The sequence below is a fragment of the Symsagittifera roscoffensis genome, chromosome 1 (genome assembly GCF_963678635.1).
Source record: "Symsagittifera roscoffensis chromosome 1, txSymRosc1.1, whole genome shotgun sequence".
Classification (NCBI taxonomy): domain Eukaryota; kingdom Metazoa; phylum Xenacoelomorpha; order Acoela; family Convolutidae; genus Symsagittifera; species Symsagittifera roscoffensis.
The window spans coordinates 57,393,380-57,417,604 of record NC_087062.1 but is presented as its reverse complement, the minus strand read 5'-3'; the positions used below and the strand labels follow the sequence as shown (position 1 = coordinate 57,417,604).

Below are 24,225 nucleotides of genomic sequence, written 5' to 3'. Positions count from 1 at the left end.
GTTTTTGAGTCTCATATTTCGGAGCTTTCGAGCATGTAAATTTATCGAAGTATTATTATTAATGAACAAAATTCAAATACATCTTCAATGTTTAACAAAAGTATTTTTTTTTTCTGTAGTGTTATACCGAAACGCAAACTCAAATGTAACTAGATTTAGTTCGGACCAAGTTTTCAACACTCTGTTTGCGTTTAAAATAGTTCACAAGATAAATTACTGCTCTAATTACTCCGATTAGTCCGACTAACGAGCCTCCTATTGAAAATGCTCGTCGCTCCGAGAACAAATCGGCCAGACAACCTCCACTCGGCGGACCGACAATCTCTCCGAGAAATTCGAATGACGTCAGCAGAGAAGCGAGGGTTGCCGAGATGCAAATGTCCTCGGTGTTGTAGCCGTGATCCTCGGCCTGATCGCGAAGCTCCGGTGTGTTCAACACAAGATTGGAGACAAGAAACCCTCCACCGATAAAAAGAGTGATAGAGAGAGATATCAGACTGGAGTTTTGAGTCAGGAGGGGGTCCGGGCCAGACAGCCACGATATACACCCAAACACTAAAAAAAAGTCGTCATAATTTCCGTAAATTGTAAAACGGATATAAACCAAATGATTGTGCTTCATAGAGAAAACTTTTAAACAAAAATGGTTTCGAACGAGAAGGGTTTAAATAGGTTTGAATACAAAATTGCGATTATTGTGCGAACTACTCCGCGCCCATAAATCTTCAATATAAAATTATCAAAACTTCTACCATTTCGAAAAAAGACTGGTCACAAATGCTTTTGCAAAAATAGTGCCAGAAGGGACTCTTTGCGGCCAAAAAGCTCAGTCGAACTCCTGAGAGTGGAAGTTGTGCTATAATGAACTAACATATAAGTGGGATAGTGAGGCAAAACTTTCTGCGGAACCGGTTAGTGGCAACGAAACTCCACGAGGTGCCGAAGAGCGACATTGCCAAATAAGGCAGACAGGCTATCATGCCTGTGAAGACGGCTGAGAGTCCGAATTCGGAGGTGACGTAGGGGGTGAAGATGGGGGAGAGGTAGAAGAGGGTGAAGTAGACGAGACAGTGACTCATCAGGGTGCAGAGGATCTCGGGGTTGCGCACAACTCTGGCGATCACCTAAAACAGCATGAGTTTGCGTTTAGATGTCGACTAACTATGAACAATTGTTCAAATCTTAGATCTGAGTTGATTTTTTTGAGAATCGCTTTTTGTTTTGCCTGATTTTTCTGCTGAGTTCACATGCTTTGAACTTCTGGTTGTCCTGTAAAAAATGTTTTTTTTTTCTGGATTTTAGTCACTTAAAAATACATAAATGACTCTTCTGCTAATTTTGTTTTTGAAATCGTCCAACCTACCATTCTTCAAAGCAGCAATGCAATCAAAGCGGATGCGGCGATTCTTAAACATGATGGTTATATGCTGCAGAAGGTCGGTTACCTTGAAGCTGGTGCTGGCGGTGACCTTGTCCACTGTACTTTCTGTGCTTTGTGTTTTCTTGGGCAACAGGTAGATGTAAGAGAGAGATATGACAGATTGAATAGAGCCTGAAACCACGCTGTGAACTCATCGAAACCTTCAATTCTTAATCAAAAAATTTCAATATGCCTTGTGTAAAATGTTTGAGAATTTTTTTGGATCAAAACCAATCCCCAAGTACACTCAAGCTAACTTTATACATTTTTTCTTTAGTTTCTTCTTTTTTTTGTGTTATAATATTTCTTAGAATTTTATGAGTTTTTCAATGGAAGATAAATCAGCATATGTAAAGTGGATCCGAACCCTGGTATCGTTGCTCTCGAAAGAAACAATACGCTTCTCACCCAGAATGATGACGACATATCTGAACCCGAACTGGCCGTACAAGTATCCGGACAGGATGAAGGAGAAGATGGAGCCCATAGTGTATGCCAGAGTGTCCAGTGCCTTGGCGAAGGAGACATGTCCGCTGAACTCCTCTGATAGCAGAATGGTGTTCACGGACGAAAAAAGAAGAGCCTAAGGGTACAAGAGAAACTCAACCCGACATACACGGAACAACTTATTTTAAGCTATGACTGGTTTTGTTTTGTTTTATTTTGATTTATTTTGTTTATCTGAGCCAAAAATAGTGATATTGACTGTTCGCATTTTTCTAAGTTTTCACTGTTTTGACCTAATGTCTTTCCAAGTTACAGCCCGTCTCAGCAACGGGTTTTCAATTGCCAAATGATGTGCTCTTTGAATAAAAAGTTGATGCAAAATCAATCTGGCTGCCACAGATTTGCATATCATTTGCATCATCGATGTTTTTTTTCCTGCAGTCTTTGCCTCTTTTTCGATAAAACTGAGCTTATTCGCCAACAAAACAAAAAAGTTCAAAAATACATCTAAAGGCGTATTTTTGGTGCAACCATAGCGTATACATCCAAATGAATTAGATGCAAAAAAAAACAGCTCTTGTTAATCACAATTTTTCGAGTGCATTAGAGACACAAACAGTGGGAAAGATCAGAGAAAATGTGCGAACTGGCTCTGATGATTTGTTAGTTCTTTTAATACTAGCCTGACTCATGCCCCTGATGGAGTAGAAGGTGGTGAAGGAGAGTCCGAACAGAAACTTGTCCGAGGTGAGGGAGGAGAGAGAGATGGCGGTGGTCAGCAGTCCGTAGCTGAGACTTCCAGTGATGAACAGATTGAAGGCGGCCCTCCTCCCTCCGAACTTGAGGAAAGAAGTAGAGAGGACTATGGATGTGCACCAGCTGGAAACAAAGCAAATTAAAATTAGGTTCTCCAATTACATTTTGGAGAAAAAGTTAGGAAAAAGAGCTGGGGATCTTAAGAGCAGGGGGCTCGTAAGGGGTCCTTTTGAAAGGAAGAGGGTGGTAGGTTCCCTATCCTTGGGATTTTCGAAAAGCCCAACTGGTTAACACTAATTTTGAAATATTCGACAGCCATAGTAATATAGGCTAGCAAGACCACAGATTTTGAAGAAAAAAAATAAGGAAAACAAAAAAATCATAAAGTAAATTTTGAAAAAAAACTTTGAATTTTAAAAAAGAAATTTTCATACTTTGAGTTTTTTGAATTTTCGAGGTTTTTAATTCTCAAAATGGCATTCAACATCTCCAAAAACTGATTTTATTCGAGTAAAATTAAAATTAAGCTTAAATAAGTTATGGTAAACGGTCTGAATTAAGCAGGAATAAGCGTGCTCGCTGCTCTCGTCGCTCAAATTTTGACGAAAAATCAAAAATTTCAAATCGATTTTTCTAAAAAAAACGCTTAAAAAATTTTCGAATCATTGGTACGAATCATGACTTAAAGGTGCTTTAATAATGATATATCACTCAACCCAGTCCGATGATTATTTGCGGTACCTAATTTTGCATGGAAAACAAAGCAAAAAACTAAAATACACCCGAATACAAAGTTCTTTTCCATTTTCAATGGTTGGAACAATGACTCACGTATGATGATTTGATTTATGCACATTTTAGAGCAAAAAAACAACATTTTTGTGAGCTAATATCTGAAGCAAAAATACAGTATTTCATCGGCTTACTCGGTGCCGCATTACTAAATCATATCTTAAGCTATATTTTGTGAGTACTTTTTGCTGCCCAAAGTACTTCTGGCACATCTTCTGTCCAGATAGTTTTCAACTCACCTGGCAATGCTGACAAAGATGAGTGTCATTCCGATGTGCATTTTGGCGAAGCCCCTTCTGGACGCCTCCAGGGGGTAGACTATTGCACCCCAGAACGTACAGAGTTGGTGGACGAACTTGGCGATGACGATGGTGATGAGGTAGAGCTTCTGTCTGGCGGTCAGTCGGCTAGTCGACACACTGGTCGCCTGGTCTATAGTGACCATACTACCTATGCACATATCTCAATCAAGTAACAGCGAATGAGATAACAAACTAATTAATTGTAGTTATTAGCAACCCAGTCGGAGCTACCCGGGTCGCGGTCGTATTTTTATGTTGAGACCAGACCGTGCGGACCAAATTTTAGCATTTTCAGACCGTTAGGACCAAAAATGCAATACTCAGACCTTGTGGACTCAGGGAATCCGGTTGAAGACCGTGTGGACCAAAGAAATCCGGTTTGAGACCGTGTGGACCAAAGGAATCCGGTTTGAGACCGTATGGACCAAAGGAATCGGGTTTGAGACCGTGTGGACCGAAGGAATCCGGTTGAAGACCGTGTGGACCAAAGGAATCCGGTTTGAGACCGTGTGGACCTTATGAATAGAAACTAGGTTCATTTATTGGTCCCGATTTTCTCAGTAAGGCGCTAAATGAACCCGTTTTTTAACCATCCGCTCATTTTAGAAAAACGAGCTGAAAAACTCAAATTTTAGCAAACTGGGTCCAATTATTGATCCCAGTTTTCTCAGCATGGGTCTGAATGCATCCAATATTTCAGCAAGGGGCTGAACCCGCTCAATTTTTAGCAAAAGGAGCTTATTGTGCCCCTTTTTTTGACTAAGGAGCCAAGTGAGCTCAAATATTAGCAAAACAAGCTGAAAAACCCAAAAAACTAGCCAATTAGGCCCAATTATTGATCCCAGTTTTCTCAGTATGAGGCTAAATGCACCCAATATTTCATCAAGGGGTGAATATGCTCAATATTTAGCACAACGAGCTGAATGAGCCCAATATATAGCCCATGAGCATGCCCATCTTTGAGCTGAGTAAGCCCAATTTTATGCAAAATAGGTTTATTTGTTGCTCCCTCTTTTCTCAGTATGTAGGAGCATGAGCATATTTTTCAACAACGGGCAAAATGAGCCCTAATTATTATTGGTGCCATTTTTGCAATATAGTTCTGAGGGAGCCCAATATTTCATCAAGAGGCTGAATTATATCATTTTCTAGCAAAAAGAGCCAACTGACCCCAATTTTTAGCAAAATTGACCCACATATTTACAAAAAGAGCTGAATGAGCTCTATCTTAAGGAAATTGGGCTCAATTTTTGGTCTCCGTTTTCTGAGTTTGGTGCTGAAATAGCCCATTTTTTGGAAGAGGCCAAAAGAGACTAAACTTTAGCAAATGAAACATAATGAATTCAGTTTCGAGCAGAATTCAATTTTTGGTCCATTCTTTGCAGGATAGGGCTGAATTAAATCAATGACTTGAAAAAGTGATAAATTAGCCCAATTCTTTGCAAAATGTTTCAAATTAGCTTAGTTTTTGCAGTTATTATATAGGGACTGCCTGAACTCATTTTTCTAAAAACTGGGTCCAATGTTGGGCTCAAATGTATTATAGCAGAGGGATAAAAAGGCTAGCTTTGATGATATAACAATTTGCTGAAATCGCTAACTAATCCCCTGAACCAACTTCACGAAATAGACTAAGGTGAAACCAAATAGTTTATCCCGAAGTTCTGTAGTAAGTTCTGTAAATCTGTAGTAAAATAATTCAAAATAATTGCTCATTTTTCACTTTTTCAATCATTTTTATTACGTTTTTTGGCTCAATTTTTCGGCCTTTTTTGCCTTTGAAGTGGACAATCCAGCCCAGAAATGAAGAGCAAATCTTTTAACCTAAGCAAAATAATTTCGGCTTGTATTGGGCTCTTTGTTATTGTTCCGACCACGCAAGGTGAGGATGCGAATCTTGAGTTTTTTTTCATATTTTTTTTTTGGTAAAACGTTGAATATGGCATCTTATTGATGTCATTTCAGTCGTGATTAGATCTGCAACTTAAGTTTCTCAAAAATGGCTTTTTTACTTCAACGGCCCAAAACTTTACTAATTAAAACTGTGGAGAGGAGCAGAAATATATAAAATGGAAGTCACTTAATTGTCAAAAAGTTTTGAGCATGGACTCTCGCGTATACTTACTAATGTAGGTGCAGGGTTGCTTACCAAGATTAAAGCACATTGAAGTAATTTTTTTCTCAGTCTAGCTTAAAATTTTTGCTTTTAAAACTAAATTTGAAAGCGCACAGTGAAGATTAGATCAAAACCAGTTTATAAAACGAATCTTTCTTATTTAAAACAGCAGTGTTTTGGTAAGGTTTTGCTAGTGTAATGGACTGCAAACATGCAATCTAACCAGTTTATTTTTTTTATTTTTACAAAATTTCAGGCTGCAAAAAAACAATTGTTTGAGATCAGGGGAGTAAAAAAAATTAAACACAGAGGAAAAAAAACGTTTTCTGCGGGACTTAACCCTTCTGCGGGACCTTAGTCGATGAAATTTTGCAGACATGAAAATCTAAAATATTCAAAAAAATTTCTGCGGGAGTTAAGCCATTGAAAGTTTGCAGACATGAAAATCTAAAATATTCAAAAAAATTTCTGCGGGACTTAAGCCATTGAAAGTTTGCAGACATGAAAATCTAAAATAGTCAAAAATTGTCAACTTTTTGGAACTCAATTACTGGCCCAAAACCCAAATACACTGAAAGTTTTTTTTGGATTAAGCAAAATGCCCAATTTTTTGGCAAAAAAATTAGTGCTGCGGCAACTAAGCCGACAAAAAAAGCAGACAAGCAGAGGTCCTACAGAGATTTTTTGACGTGCGGATAATTTTTCGCTTAAGAACAGCTTACAGGTCCAGGTGGAAGTTAAACTGTTCTCGCTAGAATTCATTGCGAGAAAAACCATGGTTGTAACAAATCTGGTGAAGGAAGAACAGTGTGTTAGAAAGTCGAAAACTGAACGACCGAAACAAAGTGGACAAATTGTTCAGGCGCTGCCCTAAAGTTGATTTTTAATGTTTTCATTTTGCGTATTTTATGACATTCAGTTCTGCTTTTAAATACAAAAAAAACAGTATCGTTTTTTGAGTTGTAATTTCAGATAATTACGGTTATATTACGTATGAAATGAAACTTTGTCAATCAACCAGCTTTCCGAAACCGATCTACCTTAGAACCGAAACGAGGCAGAAATACAAACCAATGAATTTTGTCCTTAATGGCGGCTGCGTTAGCTCTTTGCTGCATGCGCAAAATAACTGATTTACCTGAACCAGGGGTAAAATGATTAAAGTGATTCTGATAATCTAGTTGTCAGTCCGAAAAAAAGTCTTTAATCCGGCTTGATGGCGTTTTCTAATCGCAAGCAAAATAAACAATTATGAAACATGAATGTATTGATTTTAATGTTTCTAAAAACAAATTCATGAAATATGTTTTTCCCCAGGAATCAACCGAGAAATCAATGCTCTAAAATATCAATTTTTACGGCGGATTTATTGAAATGCGTATTACAATTTTTCAAAATCGACACCTCCACATAACTTATTTATCAAATTGAGCTAAAATTAAGGACATGCAATTCGTGCAAGGTAACTAAACACTTTTTTTATCATTAACAGGGCTATAATAAAATACCCCCTTAATGATAAGTTTTTCAGAAAAAGTTTGGGAATAATTTAATTACAGTTGTAACAGTTTCATCAACAAAAGGATTATTTTAAAAAGATGCTGGCCACAATGCGGTGATGTTCTGCAATAAAGCATAAAAGGGTTTCTTTCCTGAGTTAATTTAGCAAAATTAAGTTTCATTTGATATATTTCCGGACAAGAATCCGTTTACCTTGCCGATTGAAAAAAAGCATGTTTCAAAATTAGGGTAAAGATGTGAATTTCGTAAATAAATACTCTTTGTCAAAATATCTAAGACTAAAATGCTTTAATACCCACTCGATTCCAACTTTCAAAACATGAGCAGCTTAATCAACAAAACTTCTTTTAAAAACAAGTTCTATTTTATTTTTAGAATGAACAATTTTTTTTGCACTGCATCTAGATAAAAATCGAAAAAAAACCGCAATAATTTTTTTTTTACAAAACTGCGATTGCATGAAAAAACCTTTTGAGTTTGCATGAGAAAACCTTTTGAGAAAACCGTTTTTTGAAAATTCAATCAACCAATTGAGTTGAATCGAAAATTCATCGGCAAGCTAATAATCCAAAACAAATTGAGAACCGCCAACACATGAGTTGGATCAATTCATCACCAAAATTTAATGCTACTTAAGCAGCTTCTCATCAAAGATTTGAGAATGCTGGGGTTTTGTTGTGAAGATGTTTTAACGTATTATACAGCTATATTCCTTCGTATTAGATTAGAGAAGATACTGCTTGAAATAAAACAGGGTCGATACGACATAAATTGGAACAAAGAAGATACAAGAAATATTGTTGTGTTGAAAAACTACAGAAGTTTTTTTTACTATTGGTTTTTTTTGTGCATAGTGTGATAAAAACATCTGTATCAAAATTAAAGCTTAGCCATAGTAAAATAGGTATATTGGCTCATAATTTTTTTTTCAAAAAAAAAACTAGAAAAAACTTCAAGTTTTGTAGAAAAAATTTTCAATTTTGTTGCAGATTTTTTAAAAAATATTTTGAATTGTTTTATTTACAAGAGAGAAAACAAAGCTAAAAACATTTTTGAACTAAAAAAAAATTTTGGACTTTTTGGGGCTTGAATAAAAACTTTAGGGCTTATTTTATTCCTAATATTAATAGTTTGCTATTATCCTTCTATAATAAGCTTGCTCTCTCGCTTTACTTGCTCAAAAATGAAATAAAACACAAAACTTTAGACAAGCTTTAGACAAACTTTTAAAATCAACCATGTTTTAAAAGGCAATCGGAATTGAAAACTTAAAAGGCTTCATTATGATATATCACTAGTCCCAGTCCGATGATTTTTTGTGATCCTAATTTTACGTGAAAAAAAAAGAAAAAAGTATTACACACTCAATACAAAGCAAGTTCCTCCCCATTTGCAATAGTCGGAACAACTACTTACAAAATATCGGAATGCCATTTGAAAAAAACGAACAGAGAATAACTTTGGTACTTCACTACACAAGCGTGCAAAAGGCCCTAAAACCAAAATTTTAAATTAACTTCATTTTTTCGCGACAAAGGTCTTTCAAATAATTCTGCCTAAATTTTTTCCTCCTACTTATAAAACAAAATTCAATAATTTTGACATAAGTGAAGTATCAAAATGGCTTTTGACCACAACCAAACGAGTATTTAAAAAACTTTCGGGTCTTATGCACTCAACGGCCCAATTTCTTTATTTCTATATCTCTTGAACTGCAATTATTGTGGATGAATTTGATTGGCTAATTAGCCAATCAAGTTTCATCGACATTTTCTGCCATTTCAATTGAAAATTCAAGTAGACAAAATTATTGGCCGAAATGATAAAGAAAATTAAATTTTGTTTTGTCAAGCCATTTTACTGAATTTTGCTTGTCTGGGCAAGGTTTCACAAGTGACTCAAAATTAATTTAATAATTTGACTCAAATTTCCACCTTTTCGGCAATTTCAGTTAATACTTTTATCTGTTAGAAAAGTTGATCGGAATGCCTGACCGTGTAACTTGAATTTGGCTGGCTTAAATTACCCAATCAAATTTGAACGCATAATTTCCAGCTTACGTTGTAGAAAAATTGATTTTGGACCGTTTAGTACATAAGACCCAAACATTCAGTAATTTTAACAGGGGCGGGTTTTTTGTTTTAGATCGATCGAATTGATTTTCTGAGCTCTCCCAAAGCACTAAAAAAACCCTGTTTTCGCCAAATTTTCTGCGCCGCGGGCAAAATTTTGAAAAAAAGGTCAACAAATTTTTCAGCATACAATTAATTTTATTGATATGTTTAATCTAAACTCTTCGTATATTGAAGTTTTTCTAAGTATATAGTTTGAAGTTTACGAAGTATACAACAAGAGTTTATAATCCAATTCAAAGTGTTCAAATAGGTTTTCTTACTGCAACCCAATAACACGCAAACAATTTTCGCACATTTCATTCCTTTCAAAAAAATTTCACATCAACTTCGAAATTATTTTCTTAAGACACAGTTTAAGTTGTAAAAATTCAGTTAGTTTGATTTTTTCCCTATTATTCAGGGCTAGCAATTTAAATATGTATTTAACAAATGAAAATTTTTTTTTTTTTTTCAAATCGCTTTCGAAAATTTCTGCCAATTTTTTGAGTTTGTGAAACGTGGCAAAGTTTCTTAAAGATAGCAATAGTTATTAACCTCGTTTTCAAGGTTGTTTATGTAGATACAGTTATCCAAATAGGTATTTTTCAAAGTTCATTTACACATACTTTTAAGGTGTTGTAAGTATTTTTGAGGTTATTTTATTTTTTGTGTGGAGCTCAGGTACAATGAAATAAATTCATGTTTAACGTATTGTTTCTTAATTGTGTTCTGTAATTTTTTGGAGAAGCTTCTGCGTTTCATATAGTTTAGAGCGAGTGTGCGCCGAATGAAACGCGTTTTCTTTTTAGGTGGAGCTATCGTGGAGGGGCTGAGTATCGATCAACCACAAAAAAGGTAGATCGATTGGTGGTTCAAAATCTACCATTGCTCGACCTTGTTGAACAATTTCAAAGGTGACACAAAAACAGCTCCGCTATTTGAAAAAATTGCAATTTGTCAACCATTATTTTTTAATTGTTTCTGCGGAGCTTTTAATATTCAATTGGTTAGACGTCACAGTTCAAACTCATTTGAGTTCTCGTCTTTTTTAGATGCTAAGCTCGGATACTGTTAAAATCTTGAACAATCTAAAAGGCATACTGACCGTTGTACGGGCGCTTACTTCCCTATTTGCCTTCCTGTTGTCAGGGCTTACAAAAAATAATGACGATTTAGACTGTGGACCATCATAACTTATGGTCGAGAACAGAACTGACGATCAGCTTAGAGTAATAGAGACTGCAGACAATACTGTCATGTTCAGTTTCAATGTGAAGTTGGCACTGCACGTTAAATGATACACTGTGAAGAGGCGAAGAGGTGAAGAAACTAGAGAAGCTAGAAGCCGAAACTGGATTAGCATATCAAAAAGCCGAATGGTACACAAACTCAAGTCCAACTTTCAGATCCTGCTACAATTTTCAGCTACTACCAACTTCTAAGTTTGGTTTTAAGACGCCAAAGATTAAATATACTAGTTTTTATCAATGAGCAATTTTATCGAAGTTTGAGCGTGCTACGTACCTTTTTGCTATTTTCGAAGCAGATAGCTCGCTCAAATCGAGGTGAAAAAAAAAAGATTAATATACCTTCACTTGCTCAAATTCCCATTCCTCTTCACCCTTACCCCTTCATCTCCATAAGTTTTTAGGCTAATTTGGGTAGCAAATATCGCCCCCCTCCCCCCGGGTTGAACTCCATAGACCGAAAATCCTAATCATACAATTCCATTAACTAAGTCTTTGAAAAAAATACTACTCATACCAATTTCATACATTTTGCTAAAATGAAGTCATCGAATTTTCAAAGAACTTTCTCTTGTTTTGGCATAAAATTCGATGTATAGTCATATACAAAAAAGAAAAAGTTTTTGCCAAAAAATGCTAATCATACAATTTACATAAAACCGCATTTTGTAGAGAAAAACGTCGGCAAGAGCGTCAATGTGCGCTACTTAAGTCGTACCACAAACTGGTTTTACACGACATAAAGTGGAAGTGTACATTAACCGGATCTCTTTAACTATTTCCCCCTTCTGCGAAAAGGGGGAAATTCGTTATTAGGTACAAAATTTACATATGCTTAACCATTGAATTATTTCTTGATAGGCCTATCAAGAAATAATTCAGAGGTTAAGCATATGTAAATTTTGTACCTAGTAACGAATTTCTTTTTTTACAAATTTCGTTTTTTTTTTTAAATGCATTTTTTTTTTACAAATGCGGTATGTGCGGATAAAGTTTTAAAAAGATATTTAGCTTATGCGGAGTGATGATAAGGAGCTCAAATAGACCAGCTCATTCGTGTTATAAAAATACTTCAGTTAAGTTGAAATCATTTCGGCTCCAGGAGCGTCGGTTGGCAGGCCAATCAAGCTTGAACTAGTCGATTTATTTGAGCAATCAGATTAACAATGACAGTGACAATAAGAATGACAGTAGTCGCACCATACCTATGATGTTTAGAGAAGTGTGGCTATTGAAGAACTTGTTTGCCGCACTGTTTGTCTTCAGCAGGTCACTACCCCCTCCCCCGCGAGACGCAGAAGTGTCTCTCAATTCCAACTTGTGATGGCTCCGCGTGTTGATCTGAAGCAAAATTACGAAACACGGAGGATGTTTCATTCGAAATTTAGAGAGTTATACTGGAAATTAGAGCAGTCGAAATCAAAGTAAAACAAGACTGCTCGTATCAGGGCGAAGCCCTGAATGTTCCGACTGCCTTTAAAGGCTTATGGAGCAGTAACAACATTAAAAAATTAAATGTATAAAAAAAGGAAACATTTTTTTTTCGAAAATTTGAAATTTTTAATGAAAATAATCCCACCACACGCCATACAAAGTACAAAAGGATAGTTTTCGCTACTTGTAACAAATCAATTATGGCAAATAAGCTGCTTCGTTAAACCAATTTGGAACGATTTCTAAGACGGATTAACTCTCCGCTTACGCGTTGATAGCGCGAAGTATATCGCGGGTTAATTGTCCTAAATTGGCCAAAATGGCAATCTTCAAACCCCCATAACTTTACGAAAAATGATCACAGGTGAAATATCTTTTCATATTTCAGCTCAGGACAACAATAGCTTTCGATTGATGAAAAAAAATTGGTCAAAAATGGCTAGTTTAAAAGTCGAAATTTGTCTGAAGAAAAAAAAACTCACCCCGAGCACAAATAATCCGTTACTTTCGTATCGAAATTCGGAACAAAAACAAGAATAGTCGTGTTTTTTAAAAAATAGCCAACCACTGTTAATTTTGCAAAAATAACAACAACAAATGTTTTCATTTAATTTTCTTTTCCTCACTTAACTTTATTGTTCCGACTTGCGATACGAAAGTAATTGTTCCGACTTTCGATACGAAAGTAACGGAATATTTGTGCTCGGGGTGGGTTTTTTTTCTTCAGACAAATTTCGACTTTTTAACTAGCCGTTTTTGACGGAATTTTCTAATATCATTCGAAAGGTATTATTGTCCTGAGCTCAAATTTGAAAAGATATTTCACCTGTGATCCTTTTTCGTAAAATTATGGGGGTTTAAAGATTGCCATTTTGGCCAATTTGGGACAATTAACGCGCGATATATTTCGCGCTATTAACGCGTGAGCGGAGAGTTAATCCGACTTAAAATCGTTCCAAATTGGTTGAAAGAAGCTTATTTGCCATAATTGATTTGTTACAAGGAGCGAAATTTATCCTTTTATACTTTGTATGGCGTGTGGGGAGATGATTTTCACAAAAAAAATTCAAATTTGAAAAAAAAAATTTTCATTATATTTTTTCTTACATTTAATTTTTTAATGTTATTACTGCTCCATAAAACCTTAAAGGCAGTCGGAACATTCAGGGCTTCGCCCTGATACGAGTAGTCTTGTTCTTTGTATTCGTGCGCGGATGGTGGCGACAAAAAGTTTACCTGAAAGTAACTACTACGGGTTATATAATAATAAGCATATGCTAAAAAAGTTTAAGAAACCATTGAAGAATGGTTCTTCACTCTTCAAATCGTCTTGAACAAAAATATCAAACCGGTTTTCCTCTGCACTAAGAACAGCTCTCGAATCTATTGAATGTCGATTGAATGACAATTGAAATTTGTTGAATTTGATATCAATTGACTATATCTGACGTTTAATCGCGGTAGCAACCAAAAAAAACAGAAAAAGTTGTTACCACATTAGGAGTCGCGAAAAAATTATTAACAGCACTTACTTTGAGAACTTCAACTTTCTAACCAGATAAAATAGTTTTATACAAGCGATATCACATCCCAAGCGAAGGGTGCTGAATGAGCCCAATTCTTACAAAAAATGAACTGATTGAACACAGTTTTTAACAAAAGAATCTAAATGAGCCCAATTTTAATGATATGGGCTTAATTATTCGTTCCTTTTTCAGTATGGGGCCTAATGAGCCCACTTTTTAAGCAAAATAACAAAATTAGCTAAAGGAGCCCAACTTGTAGCAAATTGGGCCAAAGTATTGGTCTCTCTTTTTCAGTATGAAGATGAATATTTTTCAGGATGAGTCCAATGTTACAACAAGGGGCTGAACACGCGCAATTTCTAGCAAAATGAGCCAGATAAGCCCATTTATTAGCCAATTGGCCAAACTTTTGGTCACCGTTTTATCATTATAGGACTGAATATTATATACTATGATCTAATTTTTAAAAAGAGGCAGAATGAAATTTTCTTTTGCAAGTGGAGCTGAATGAGCCCAATTTGGAGTGAAATGAGTCTAACTCTTGAAACCCAATTTTGCCATTTTGGCCTGAAAAAGTGCAGTTTTATTATGGAAGAAGGATGGAAATGTCATGAATTGATTACTGGATTTTTAATTTGCGTAAGTAACTACAATACAATTACATTAAGGTAAAAATATTTAGTCTGTAACTGATTTCTGGAGTAAGTTGGCATTAATCTTAACTAGGAAAAGAACAAAAAAGAAGAAAGTAAGAAATCATCTCATAAAATGACATGTCCGAAATCATAGCCTTCATTTTAAAACTTTTCGAATATATAAGGCACGCACGCATATAAAGATGTGCATTCTATATCAGCAAATGCTCATTTGTTATGTGATATTCCTATGCTATGGGAGTTAGTTTGTAATAAAACAGAAGAGTAATAAGTTGTAATTTAACTCTTGTTGAAACTTGGTTTTTGTTTAGAGATCATGTTTATCTTTTCATATCTCTCTTCAGATTGCAAACGTCCAAATGACTGTTGCGTTCGGCCAGCATGAATGGCCTTGAATAATACTAACAATACATAACAGAATATTAATACCACTTATTCTCCAAGGTTACTGTGGCAACAGTACTACACCGTACCACATTCCCCTGAGGACAACAAAATTTTATGAAATACCTCTCGATTCGGCTTGTTCTTTTTCCCTCCTAGGTTAATGCCCCCGCCCGTCTTTGTATCCTTCGACGTTACTATGCTAGGCGAATTTTGAAACTTGTCCACCAACCAACTGTCTTCTATTTCCTGGTCTCTTGGCCCCTGATCTTTTACGTCATGTTCTTCGGCCGACTCACTGTCACCGTCTTCATCCTGTGTTACTGTCTTTTGTTGCTTACTTCTTGGTTCTTCCCCTGTTGGGCTTCTATTTTTCTCCAAACCTTCTATTCTGGACTGTACAGGCAGTTTTGAACAGATTTGATACTGATTTGATACATTTTGATCAATTCTAGAATATTCTAGAACGTTTTCGTTCCGGTCGAGTCTATCGTGATCACTCAGTCGACTGTGTAAACAGTCGAGAGCTTTATGAAAGCATTCAATCGATGTGACTACAAATTTTTCATCCAATACTGATTCCGGCCACGGTTCACCCTTCAGGTCTCTAGACAAATACTCTACTATTCTCCGATACAACTTTCCCTTTTAGAGGTATTGTTAGGGCTTTTCCACTTCTTCTCTGTTCGTGTTTGCGAAGGAAGCTACCCGACAAATTGTCAGTCACTGTAGGCTGTTTGTCCTCAATAAATCATCGCTCCCATGAATATAATAATTCTTTTCTCAGTTCGGGATTTATCGTGCTGGTCTCGCCTACGACTCTTCGTAACTCGCTGTCTGGAATGTCCCTTCGAGTGGCATTACATCGTACATTGGCCTCTAGTAGTTGCTTTAGTTCCCTTGCTCTGGCCCTTTCTTTAGCTGCCGTAGTATTACGCAAAAATAGTGGGCTGACGTCCCGACTATTTCGACCTTTTTGGATAATTTTGACATTGTCTCGCGATTGATCAATGCGTCTCTTCAACTGCGAAGCTGTTAGCGCCGATCTTTCCAAATGTTCTTTATCGTAACGAGTGCAACTCCTACACTCTTCGGCCATGTTAACTATGTCTTTATGCATATGTGGCCACCACATGTAGTTGGAAACCTCCAGCATCGCTTCTTGTCCGGGATGTCTTTGGTGAAGTCGCCGAAGCACAGCTTGTCTCAACTTCTCTGGTACTGCAAAAACGATTATCCACTAGGAGGCAGTCATCTATTACAGACATTTTATGCCAGAGCGGGTTGGTGTAGGGACCAATCATCTCGAATCCTTGTCTGTCGTTCCGCTCAGCCATTCGTCTTAGCCGATCTATCCAAGTATCTTCTGATACCAATTCCGCCAGTAGACTTTTATCAAATAATTTTGTGAGTGATAACGGGCCGTTCTCACCATTTGCTTGCCCCGCTATTTGATGTTCGTGTTTCCTGGATCTGTGGCCAACCCTTTTTGTCTGTTGCGGCGTGACCACGCTAACCTCTGAACCATACTCCCTGTCGTCAATGCTGTCTACAGTTAAATCCACTTCAATGATTTGACCTGTTTTCGTTTCATCTCCTGATGTATTCTGCCTCGGTGATTTCGGGCTTTGCATGGACGAATCAGCTTCTAATTCTATTACTGATCTGCGGTCCTCATTTTTCTCCGATCCCATGAGTTCCCAAAACGAGACTATCAATAGGTGGGCTGTTTCAGCAGTTGATGTTGACTGACCGTTGTTTGCAGTGTTTGTCGAGATTTGTCTATTCATTGAATGCCATTCCACCTGTGGTATTCCTTCTGCGTCCGAATTTTCTGAATCTGATCTATTTGGGGTCCGCTGTATCGTTCTAGTTCTTTGAAATGTCGTCTCCGTTACTTCTTCCCTTAAGGTATCGTTCCGATCCTGTATCCTGACCATCTTCTTTCCTTTTCCTGTCTTCGATGTTTCTCCTGGGTTCATTTTTGTATATTCGCAATTTGCTAAATTTTGATCCAATTTAAGTGATTCAACCGACTGTATTCGCTGACAATTTTGAGATAAACTGATTTCTGAGTTGAATTTTGATTTTTCGCCAATTTCTCATTGCAACGAACGCGAAACCGTTTTTCTTTCGTTCCGGTCGTGCCTTGTCCATTTTAAACCGTTTCGGTTGCCATAGCAACTGTTGGATGAAATACTCTGATTTGATACATTTTGATCAATTCTAGAATATTCTAGAACGTTTTCGTTCCGGTCGAGTCTATCGTGATCACTCAGTCGACTGTGTAAACAGTCGAGAGCTTTATGAAAGCATTCGATCGATGTGACTACAAATTTTTCATCCAATACTGATTCCGGCCACGGTTCACCCTTCAGGTCTCTAGACAAATACTCTACTATTCCCATATCTTTCCCTGGTATATGAATAACCTTAAATTGATAGGGTAATAGTCTGTCTACCCATCTGGTTAACCTAGATTGGTAGGTTTCATTTGACTTATTTTCAACCAGAGTAGAAACAAGTGCTTTATGGTCTGTGGCTATCACGAATTCTTTTCCTAGCAAATAGTGTTTAAATCGGTCAACCGACCATACTACTGCTAGCAGTTCCTTCTCATTAGTGGAGTATTTTTTTTCTCGTGTGTTTAAATATCTCGACGCAAATGCGATCGGTATCCACTCCCCCTCCACTTTTTGTTGTTCCAACGTTGCACCTAGCCCACTGTGGCTGGCGTCACATTTTACCCTAGTAGCCAACTTAGGATCGTATTGTGAATGTTGGTTATGTTCGCAACCGCTGTTTTTATCGATTCGAGAATCTCCGAATGTTTTTCCTCCCATTCGAATTTTTTAGCCTGAATTTTCACGCTTTTGAGTTTTTTCTTCTCATTTTCTTCTCGCAGGAGAGGTCTCAGTTTATCAGTCAGATTAGCCGCGTTGGGTATGAATTTAGCTAGATGATTTATGCTACCCAGAAATGACCTGAGTTGTTTCAAAGAAGTTGGCGGACTAAGCTTCAATATCTCTTCCGTTTGTGTTATTTTTGGTGAAATACCGTCAAGCGATAACTTATGACCCAGCCAATTTACCTCATTCTGAAAGAATTCACAATTCAATAATTTTAGCGCCAAGTTTTTTTTGTCTAACTTTTCCAGTACGTTCATAATCAGTTTTTCATGTTCTTTTGCACTTCCCTTAGACACAATGAGTAGATCATCCAGAAAACAGAATGTATTTTCAGCATGATTTAAAGTTCTATCCAAAAGCTTTCGGAACTCCGCCGGCATGTCTGCCAGGCCATAGAATCCGGTCAGGAATCTGTATGTTCCAGTAGCTTGTCCTCCTATGATGTTAAAATTACATTGTTTAGCTGTCTCTGCAGTCAGTTTGAGTTGACTTTACGCGTATTTCAAGTCTAGTACTGAGAAATACAGCGTGCCGTTTGTATTTGCTGTAACTATTTGGCTGACTCCATCCAGTAATTCATCAACATTAGGCAACCGATATTTATTTTTGAATAACTGTCTGTTTATGGGTTTTGCATCTAGTGCCAATTTTATGGAATCATCTTTTTTTACTGTTTTTACAATAGGCGCTATAAAACAATCACTAGTACATTTGTCCAGACCTTTTATATGCCCTTCTTTTAACAGTTTTTTCATTTCCTCATACACTTTCTCCTGTATGTGTATTGGAATTCGCCTCCCTTTTTTCTTGTAAGGGACAAAGTGGATACTTGAACTTTGTACTGACAACATGATTCTTCGAACACCCCTGACGATCAAAAAGGTCTTTAAATTTATTATAAAATTTATTTTTCCAACCTTCTGACTGTTCGCACAGCAATACATCAAACCTCGTCTTTTCTTTGGGTGCCAACTTCTGTGTTTTGTGAATCCCCACTTTGCTCTGTAAATCCAGCCCCAATATACATCTCGTGCGTCTTTCTGTGATCAACAGCGATGCTCTCACTACTTCCCACCCTGCCGAACGGATGGTTGTAGTGATTGCGCCCAGTATATTAATTGGCTGTTTATTGTAGTCCACAAATTGAGCAGTCAAATTTAGATTTTCCCGTGGAGTGAACTTCGTATTTTTCAGATTATGTTTATCTTTTCATATCTCTCTTTAGAGATTATGTTTATCTTTTCATATCTCTCTTCAGATTGCAAAAGTCCAAATGACTGTTGCGTTCGGCCAGCATGAATGGCCTTGAATAATACTAACAATACATAACAGAATATCAATACCACTTATTCTCCAAGGTTATTGTGGCAACAGTACTACACCGTACCACATGTTAAAGAAATTGATTTGTTGAAACTTTTCGAAATGGCATATTTATATATATACGTATATTTTTGTGCCCAATTTGCTACCATTTTTATCAATCATATTAGGTTGTGTCGAATTACACTGAAAAAATTTTTGAGCGGTAATGAATCGCTGCGTACACTGCGCATTTATGTCCTTTTGGGTAATACGTGCAAAATATTTACATCAAAAGATTGCAGTTGAATACTTTTTGTAATTCCGAACATTGCTTATCACATATTGATCCGAATTTTGTAACAAAATTTGCGGAATATTTGTGCTCGGGCGGGTTTTTTTTTCATCAGCCAAATTTCGACTTTTTAACCAGCCATTTTTGACGGAATTTTTTTATATCATTCAAAAGGTATTTTTGTCTTGAGCTTAAATTTGAAAAGATATTTCACCTATGATCATTTTTCGTAAAGTTATGGAGTTTAAATACTGCCATTTTGGCCAATTTGGGACAATTAACGCGCGATATATTTTGCACGATTAACGCGTAAGCGGAGATTTAGCAACCGTTCCAAATTGGTTGAAAGAAAGCTTGTTTGCCATAATTGATTTGTTACAACGAGCGAAATCTATTCTTTTCTACTTTATATGGCGTTTTTTTACATCATTCGAAAGCTATTGTTACCCTGAGCTTAAATATGAAAAGATATTTCAAGTTTGGTCATTTTTTGTAGAGTTATGGGGGTTTAAAAATTGCCATTTTGGCTAATTTGGGACGATTAACGCGCGATATATTTCGCTTATTAACGCGTAAGAGGAGATTTAATCCGTCTTAGAAAACGTTTAAATTGGTTCAAGGAAAATTATATGCCATAATTGAATTGTAAATAGGAGCAAAATTCATCACTTTGTTCTTAATATGGCGTGTGTGGGGATGTTTTCACAAAAAATCTCAAACTTTTTTTAAAAAAGTTTAATTTCAATTTATTACTTTTAAATTTTCCATGCTATTACTGCTCCATAGACCTGAAAAGGCAGTCGGAACATTCAAAGCTTCGCCCTGATACGAGCAGCCTTGTTACTAATCTGTATCTAAAATTTTGTCAAAAACTCACCAGAATAAAGAAAGTAAAATTTAGTTTAATTATTTGTAGTACATCTAAAAAACAAAGTCAATTTTAAATGTTTTGAATCCAGTAATTCATAGTGTTTTTTTCAGGAAAAATTTTATTTAGAAAAAGTCAATCAACTTCAAATTGTGCATTTTTTCATAAATATTTAATCTCAATGTCCAATATTACAATTTTTTTTAGTTTAAGATTGATCAGTCCAAAACTTGGCAAAATTGAGGAAACTGTTTAAATAATCCGTTACATGAATTTTTTCTGAAAAAACATTCAATCATAACAAGTTTTTGCAAAATTACCTCGTTCTTTCGTTTTGACGAAAAAAATTGACAAAAATTATATCGAAAAAAAACTTGATAATTTGATTTTTTTGAATAGGATTCTTTTCTGATTTGAATTTTTGTAAAACATTTGAGACATCGTGATTTTTCAAAAGAAAATCAAATAATTGTCCTAAGATATCTTTAGTTTTGGAACATGATGTTTCATCAGATTTTGGAAACGTTTTTCATTCTTGAGGTAATTTTTGACATTGGCTGGACTTTAAATTTACTGGTTTGGCCAAAGATCACAATGACCATTAGTCGGATAAATGAACCAAGCAAGTCCGCCTAAAAAAATCTAAGAATTCTGACTTTTTTATGATTTCAATTATGATTTCATACGACGGCACGCAGCTTGAGTTTTTTTTTTATTTCTATTACGATGTTAATTATTTTTTTGTTCTTTTCTCAGCTAGGAAAAATAACAAACCAAACAAAAACACAAAAAATACCAATGCTTGATTTTTTTCAACAACGCGTAAAATGTTTTTTTTTTATAGGATAACCTACACTTAGAAAATTCATGACAGAATTTCATTTTACTATTCATTATTTTCAAACATAGTGTAGTGCCCTTCAGGTTTTTGTTATGTGCATTGACGCAAAAATTGTTAAAGAAAATTTAAGAAGGCTAAACAGCCTTAAAGTTCTTGTTAAATTTTTAAAAAAATTTTTTGAATAATTCAATTTTTTTTAAGATTCTTTGATATTTATACTCTAGTTTTAACCTGATAGAAAAACTGCAAAATAGTTTTATTTTTTAAATTTAATTATGTTAATTTTAATTACAAGAAATAACAATAAAGCCAAAAAAATTGAGTTAGCTTTAAAACATTTTGCAGCCGTAATTTTTGTTGAATTTATATTCAGCATAAATGAAACCAGTTTCTGTCTTCACCTTGTAAGGGGTTATTAAAAAATTGGCGAGTGCTGTCAACTGTTTATGAGGTTTAAAGATTAGCTCCACCAAAAAAATTGATATGTAAAAGGAACAACGCCCGAGTCGAGGTTGTGTGTTTATGCGCAACCGAACTCGAGTATTTTCAGACAGCAGAGCTAAATTTTGCTGCTTTCAGATTTTGCAGACCGAGTCAATGTGTCCGAGATCGGCGCGTTCTACGGAACGTCCCATTTTTACACAATTGGGGTTTTTACCACTGATTATGATCTGTTTTTTCTTCAATAATATTTATTTGAACTAGGTTTTTGCATCTATGTTGCTTATAATTTTTGCGCTTCATAAATGTTGAGTAGTTTAATTTTTTGAAAAACTCGAATAGCGTTTTCAAATCATCTTAAAAATATTAAATGAAATTTCTTCGTTATATTAAATATTAAAAATAATAATTGAAATTTCTTCGTGATGCACATGTTTATATTCATATTCTTCGTAATATGAATTATTAAAAATATTAATTGAAATTTCTTCATGATGCACATGTTTATAGCCACCAAATTGATTTGGTGTGATGATGAGTAGGGCTGAGTAGTTTTCACCTACCGCGTGAATTTTTCAGGTAATATTAAAAAATCTCTATGAAGTTTTTGTTTCGTGTAAAAGTTTTGTATTCAGATGTACTGAAATGCATTAAGACATATCAAGTTAAAATATTTCCTCATTGACAGCATAATTATAATCAATTAAAAGATATTTTGTCAAAAATTTATCAAAATACAATTATATCTCTTAATTGATTATAATTATGCTTTTATTTTTATCAATTTAATATTTAGTTTAAAATTATTATATAAAATTCATATTTATTTCAATATAAATTATTATCTATAATTAAGATATTGTAGTCTATTTTAATCAATTTTATAAGATTTTTTAGAAAAAATTCAACCGATATTATTTGATTTTAATCTATTTTAGTTTTTTGAAGAATGGTGTTATTATTTGTTTGAAATTCTACGTTTGGCTCTTTTAAATAAATAAATATTTATTCGAAAACAATTATAATTGTAATTTGACCAAAAACAATTTTTTTTATTGAGTGCGGGTGGTTTTGCTTTAGGTTAAACTCACAGCATATTTAAAGTTCCTAGAAGGCCCACTTCACTCCACAATTGGGCACACCCACCCGTCATCCATCCTTAAAATATCGCTTTTGGTTATTTTTGACGATATCAATTTTTGTCCAACCATTACAACATTGTTTGCATTTTTGTTTCAAAAAGTAATCATCTAATAAATGACAAATTAACTTGTACAATTTATTGCCAAAACAGGTTCTACTGGAATTTTAGGTGAGTTTGGAAAATCTTTTAGTTCGACCAAAAAATCATCAACAAGTTTTTGATGGTTCTTTCAATTTTCTACCCTCTTTGCCTCACCCCCTCGAGAAAATTTACACCTGTTTCTCGTCAAAAATATAATAAAGTCGATAATTGTCAAGTAACGTCGAAAATTAATTTATTGGCTCAGAATGCTCAGTAACAAAGTTGCCGTTTAGTTAGCCTAAAATTACCATCGTAAAATGATGGAAGTTTTGAATACGTAATGACTCAATGCAATATCATTTTTTGGGCATGAATTTGTTGCTCGATTTAAAAAGTATTTAAAGTTTGCAAAAACTTGTAAGCAAAAATGCGTTTCTCTATCATTATTTTTTTATTTTAATTGGGCACGTATGTCATCGCTCGATTTGGGTTCCGACTGTGCTCGACCTTTGTTTCGATTTTGATACCAAAATCGGGACTGACTCAGTTCAACATGAAGTCTTTTCTCGACTTCGATAGTCAATCATAAAACAGTCTTTACCCAGTCTGCCAATTTTGGAGCTTATTTTGAAAACTAACCTTCTGCGAAATCTGGGATGACTTGTTGACATCGTTCCGAGATGTCTTTGTAATCTTTCCTGAAGCGCTCCGTGTTCCTATTTTCTTTTTATCTTCTTCAGGGGAACTGTGCGAAATAGCCTGGTAATTGGTCTCCATAGAAATGTGGAAGTGGTTTTCGATCTTTCCTTTCAAGCTTTCAGAACTCTTTTCGACAAAACGCCTTTTCTCCGAGGGATTGTTTTTTTTTCTCAGAAAAACAGCCGACGGATTCTTTTCCCGCAGAAAGGGCCCAATTAATTGATCTTCGAAATAAATGAATTGAACAGGTGATGGATTAAGCTTATTTTTTACTAGCCAAAGTAGGGAGTTTAAGGTTTCAACGTTTTTGTCACAAATAACGCAAGAAAAGCATGTATATATCACATACAGATGGAGCCTCGAAGTTATAACAGAATTTGATTTATTGAATGTTTTCTCGCGATTCAATATATGATGATGAGTGAAATCAAGACATGCAAGGATTCAAGTCACAATTTAATGCAGCGTCTTCCGAGTCAACTGTGATTTGGCTATTTGCTGAAGAGAGAAGAACCACCAACGACACACTGATAAGCAGAGACAGTTTATATCGTCTCCAACAAAGAAGAAAAAGACGTTAGAATCACATTATATGGCAAAGAGTTTGTATGTCGGTCGAGTTACAAAGTTGACAGATTTGCCCTGTTTTAATTGAGATCAGATTATGAAGTTTCAGTCTTTAGAGGTGACCTTGATGTTTATCAGTATAATAATTAGCTGTCAATGCTTCGGGTGATCTTTTAGATCAAACTATGAATGAAAATTTTACGGTTATATGAATGAAAAGGCAGATGACACTTATGTAAAAGTTTCTTGTTGGGGTGAAATTTACATACAAAGGTAGATAAAGCATATTAATATCTATTGGTAAATTAATAGCACCTGAGTACTTATAATATCATGAATACCAGATTTACCATCAAAACTTTT

At 35.4% G+C, this 24,225-nt stretch overlaps 2 protein-coding genes across 5 annotated transcripts in view; both read right to left on the bottom strand.

Moving 5' to 3' along the window:
• On the bottom strand, nucleotides 1–23,994 carry LOC134856840 (MFS-type transporter SLC18B1-like). Of its 3 annotated transcripts, none has more exons than XM_063873129.1 (8): nucleotides 23,236–23,994; nucleotides 11,921–12,056; nucleotides 3,655–3,865; nucleotides 2,551–2,746; nucleotides 1,829–2,003; nucleotides 1,446–1,552; nucleotides 872–1,124; nucleotides 1–555 (listed from the first exon to the last, which is right to left on the bottom strand). In XM_063873129.1, the coding sequence occupies exons 1-8, from the start codon at nucleotides 23,371–23,373 to the stop codon at nucleotides 140–142; spliced, it is 1,632 nt and encodes a 543-aa protein (XP_063729199.1). In that variant the 5' UTR covers nucleotides 23,374–23,994; the 3' UTR covers nucleotides 1–139. The 3 variants fall into 3 exon arrangements, with proteins under 3 accessions (XP_063729199.1, XP_063729201.1, XP_063729200.1); XM_063873131.1 differs by lacking the exons at nucleotides 11,921–12,056; nucleotides 23,236–23,994 and adding exons at nucleotides 4,044–4,232; nucleotides 10,574–10,759; XM_063873130.1 differs by lacking the exons at nucleotides 11,921–12,056; nucleotides 23,236–23,994 and adding an exon at nucleotides 10,574–10,759.
• Nucleotides 1–24,225, bottom strand: part of LOC134846232 (zinc transporter ZIP9-like) — a 374,849-nt gene that overhangs the window by 173,920 nt on the left and 176,704 nt on the right. The gene's annotated exons all lie outside the window — the stretch shown is intronic.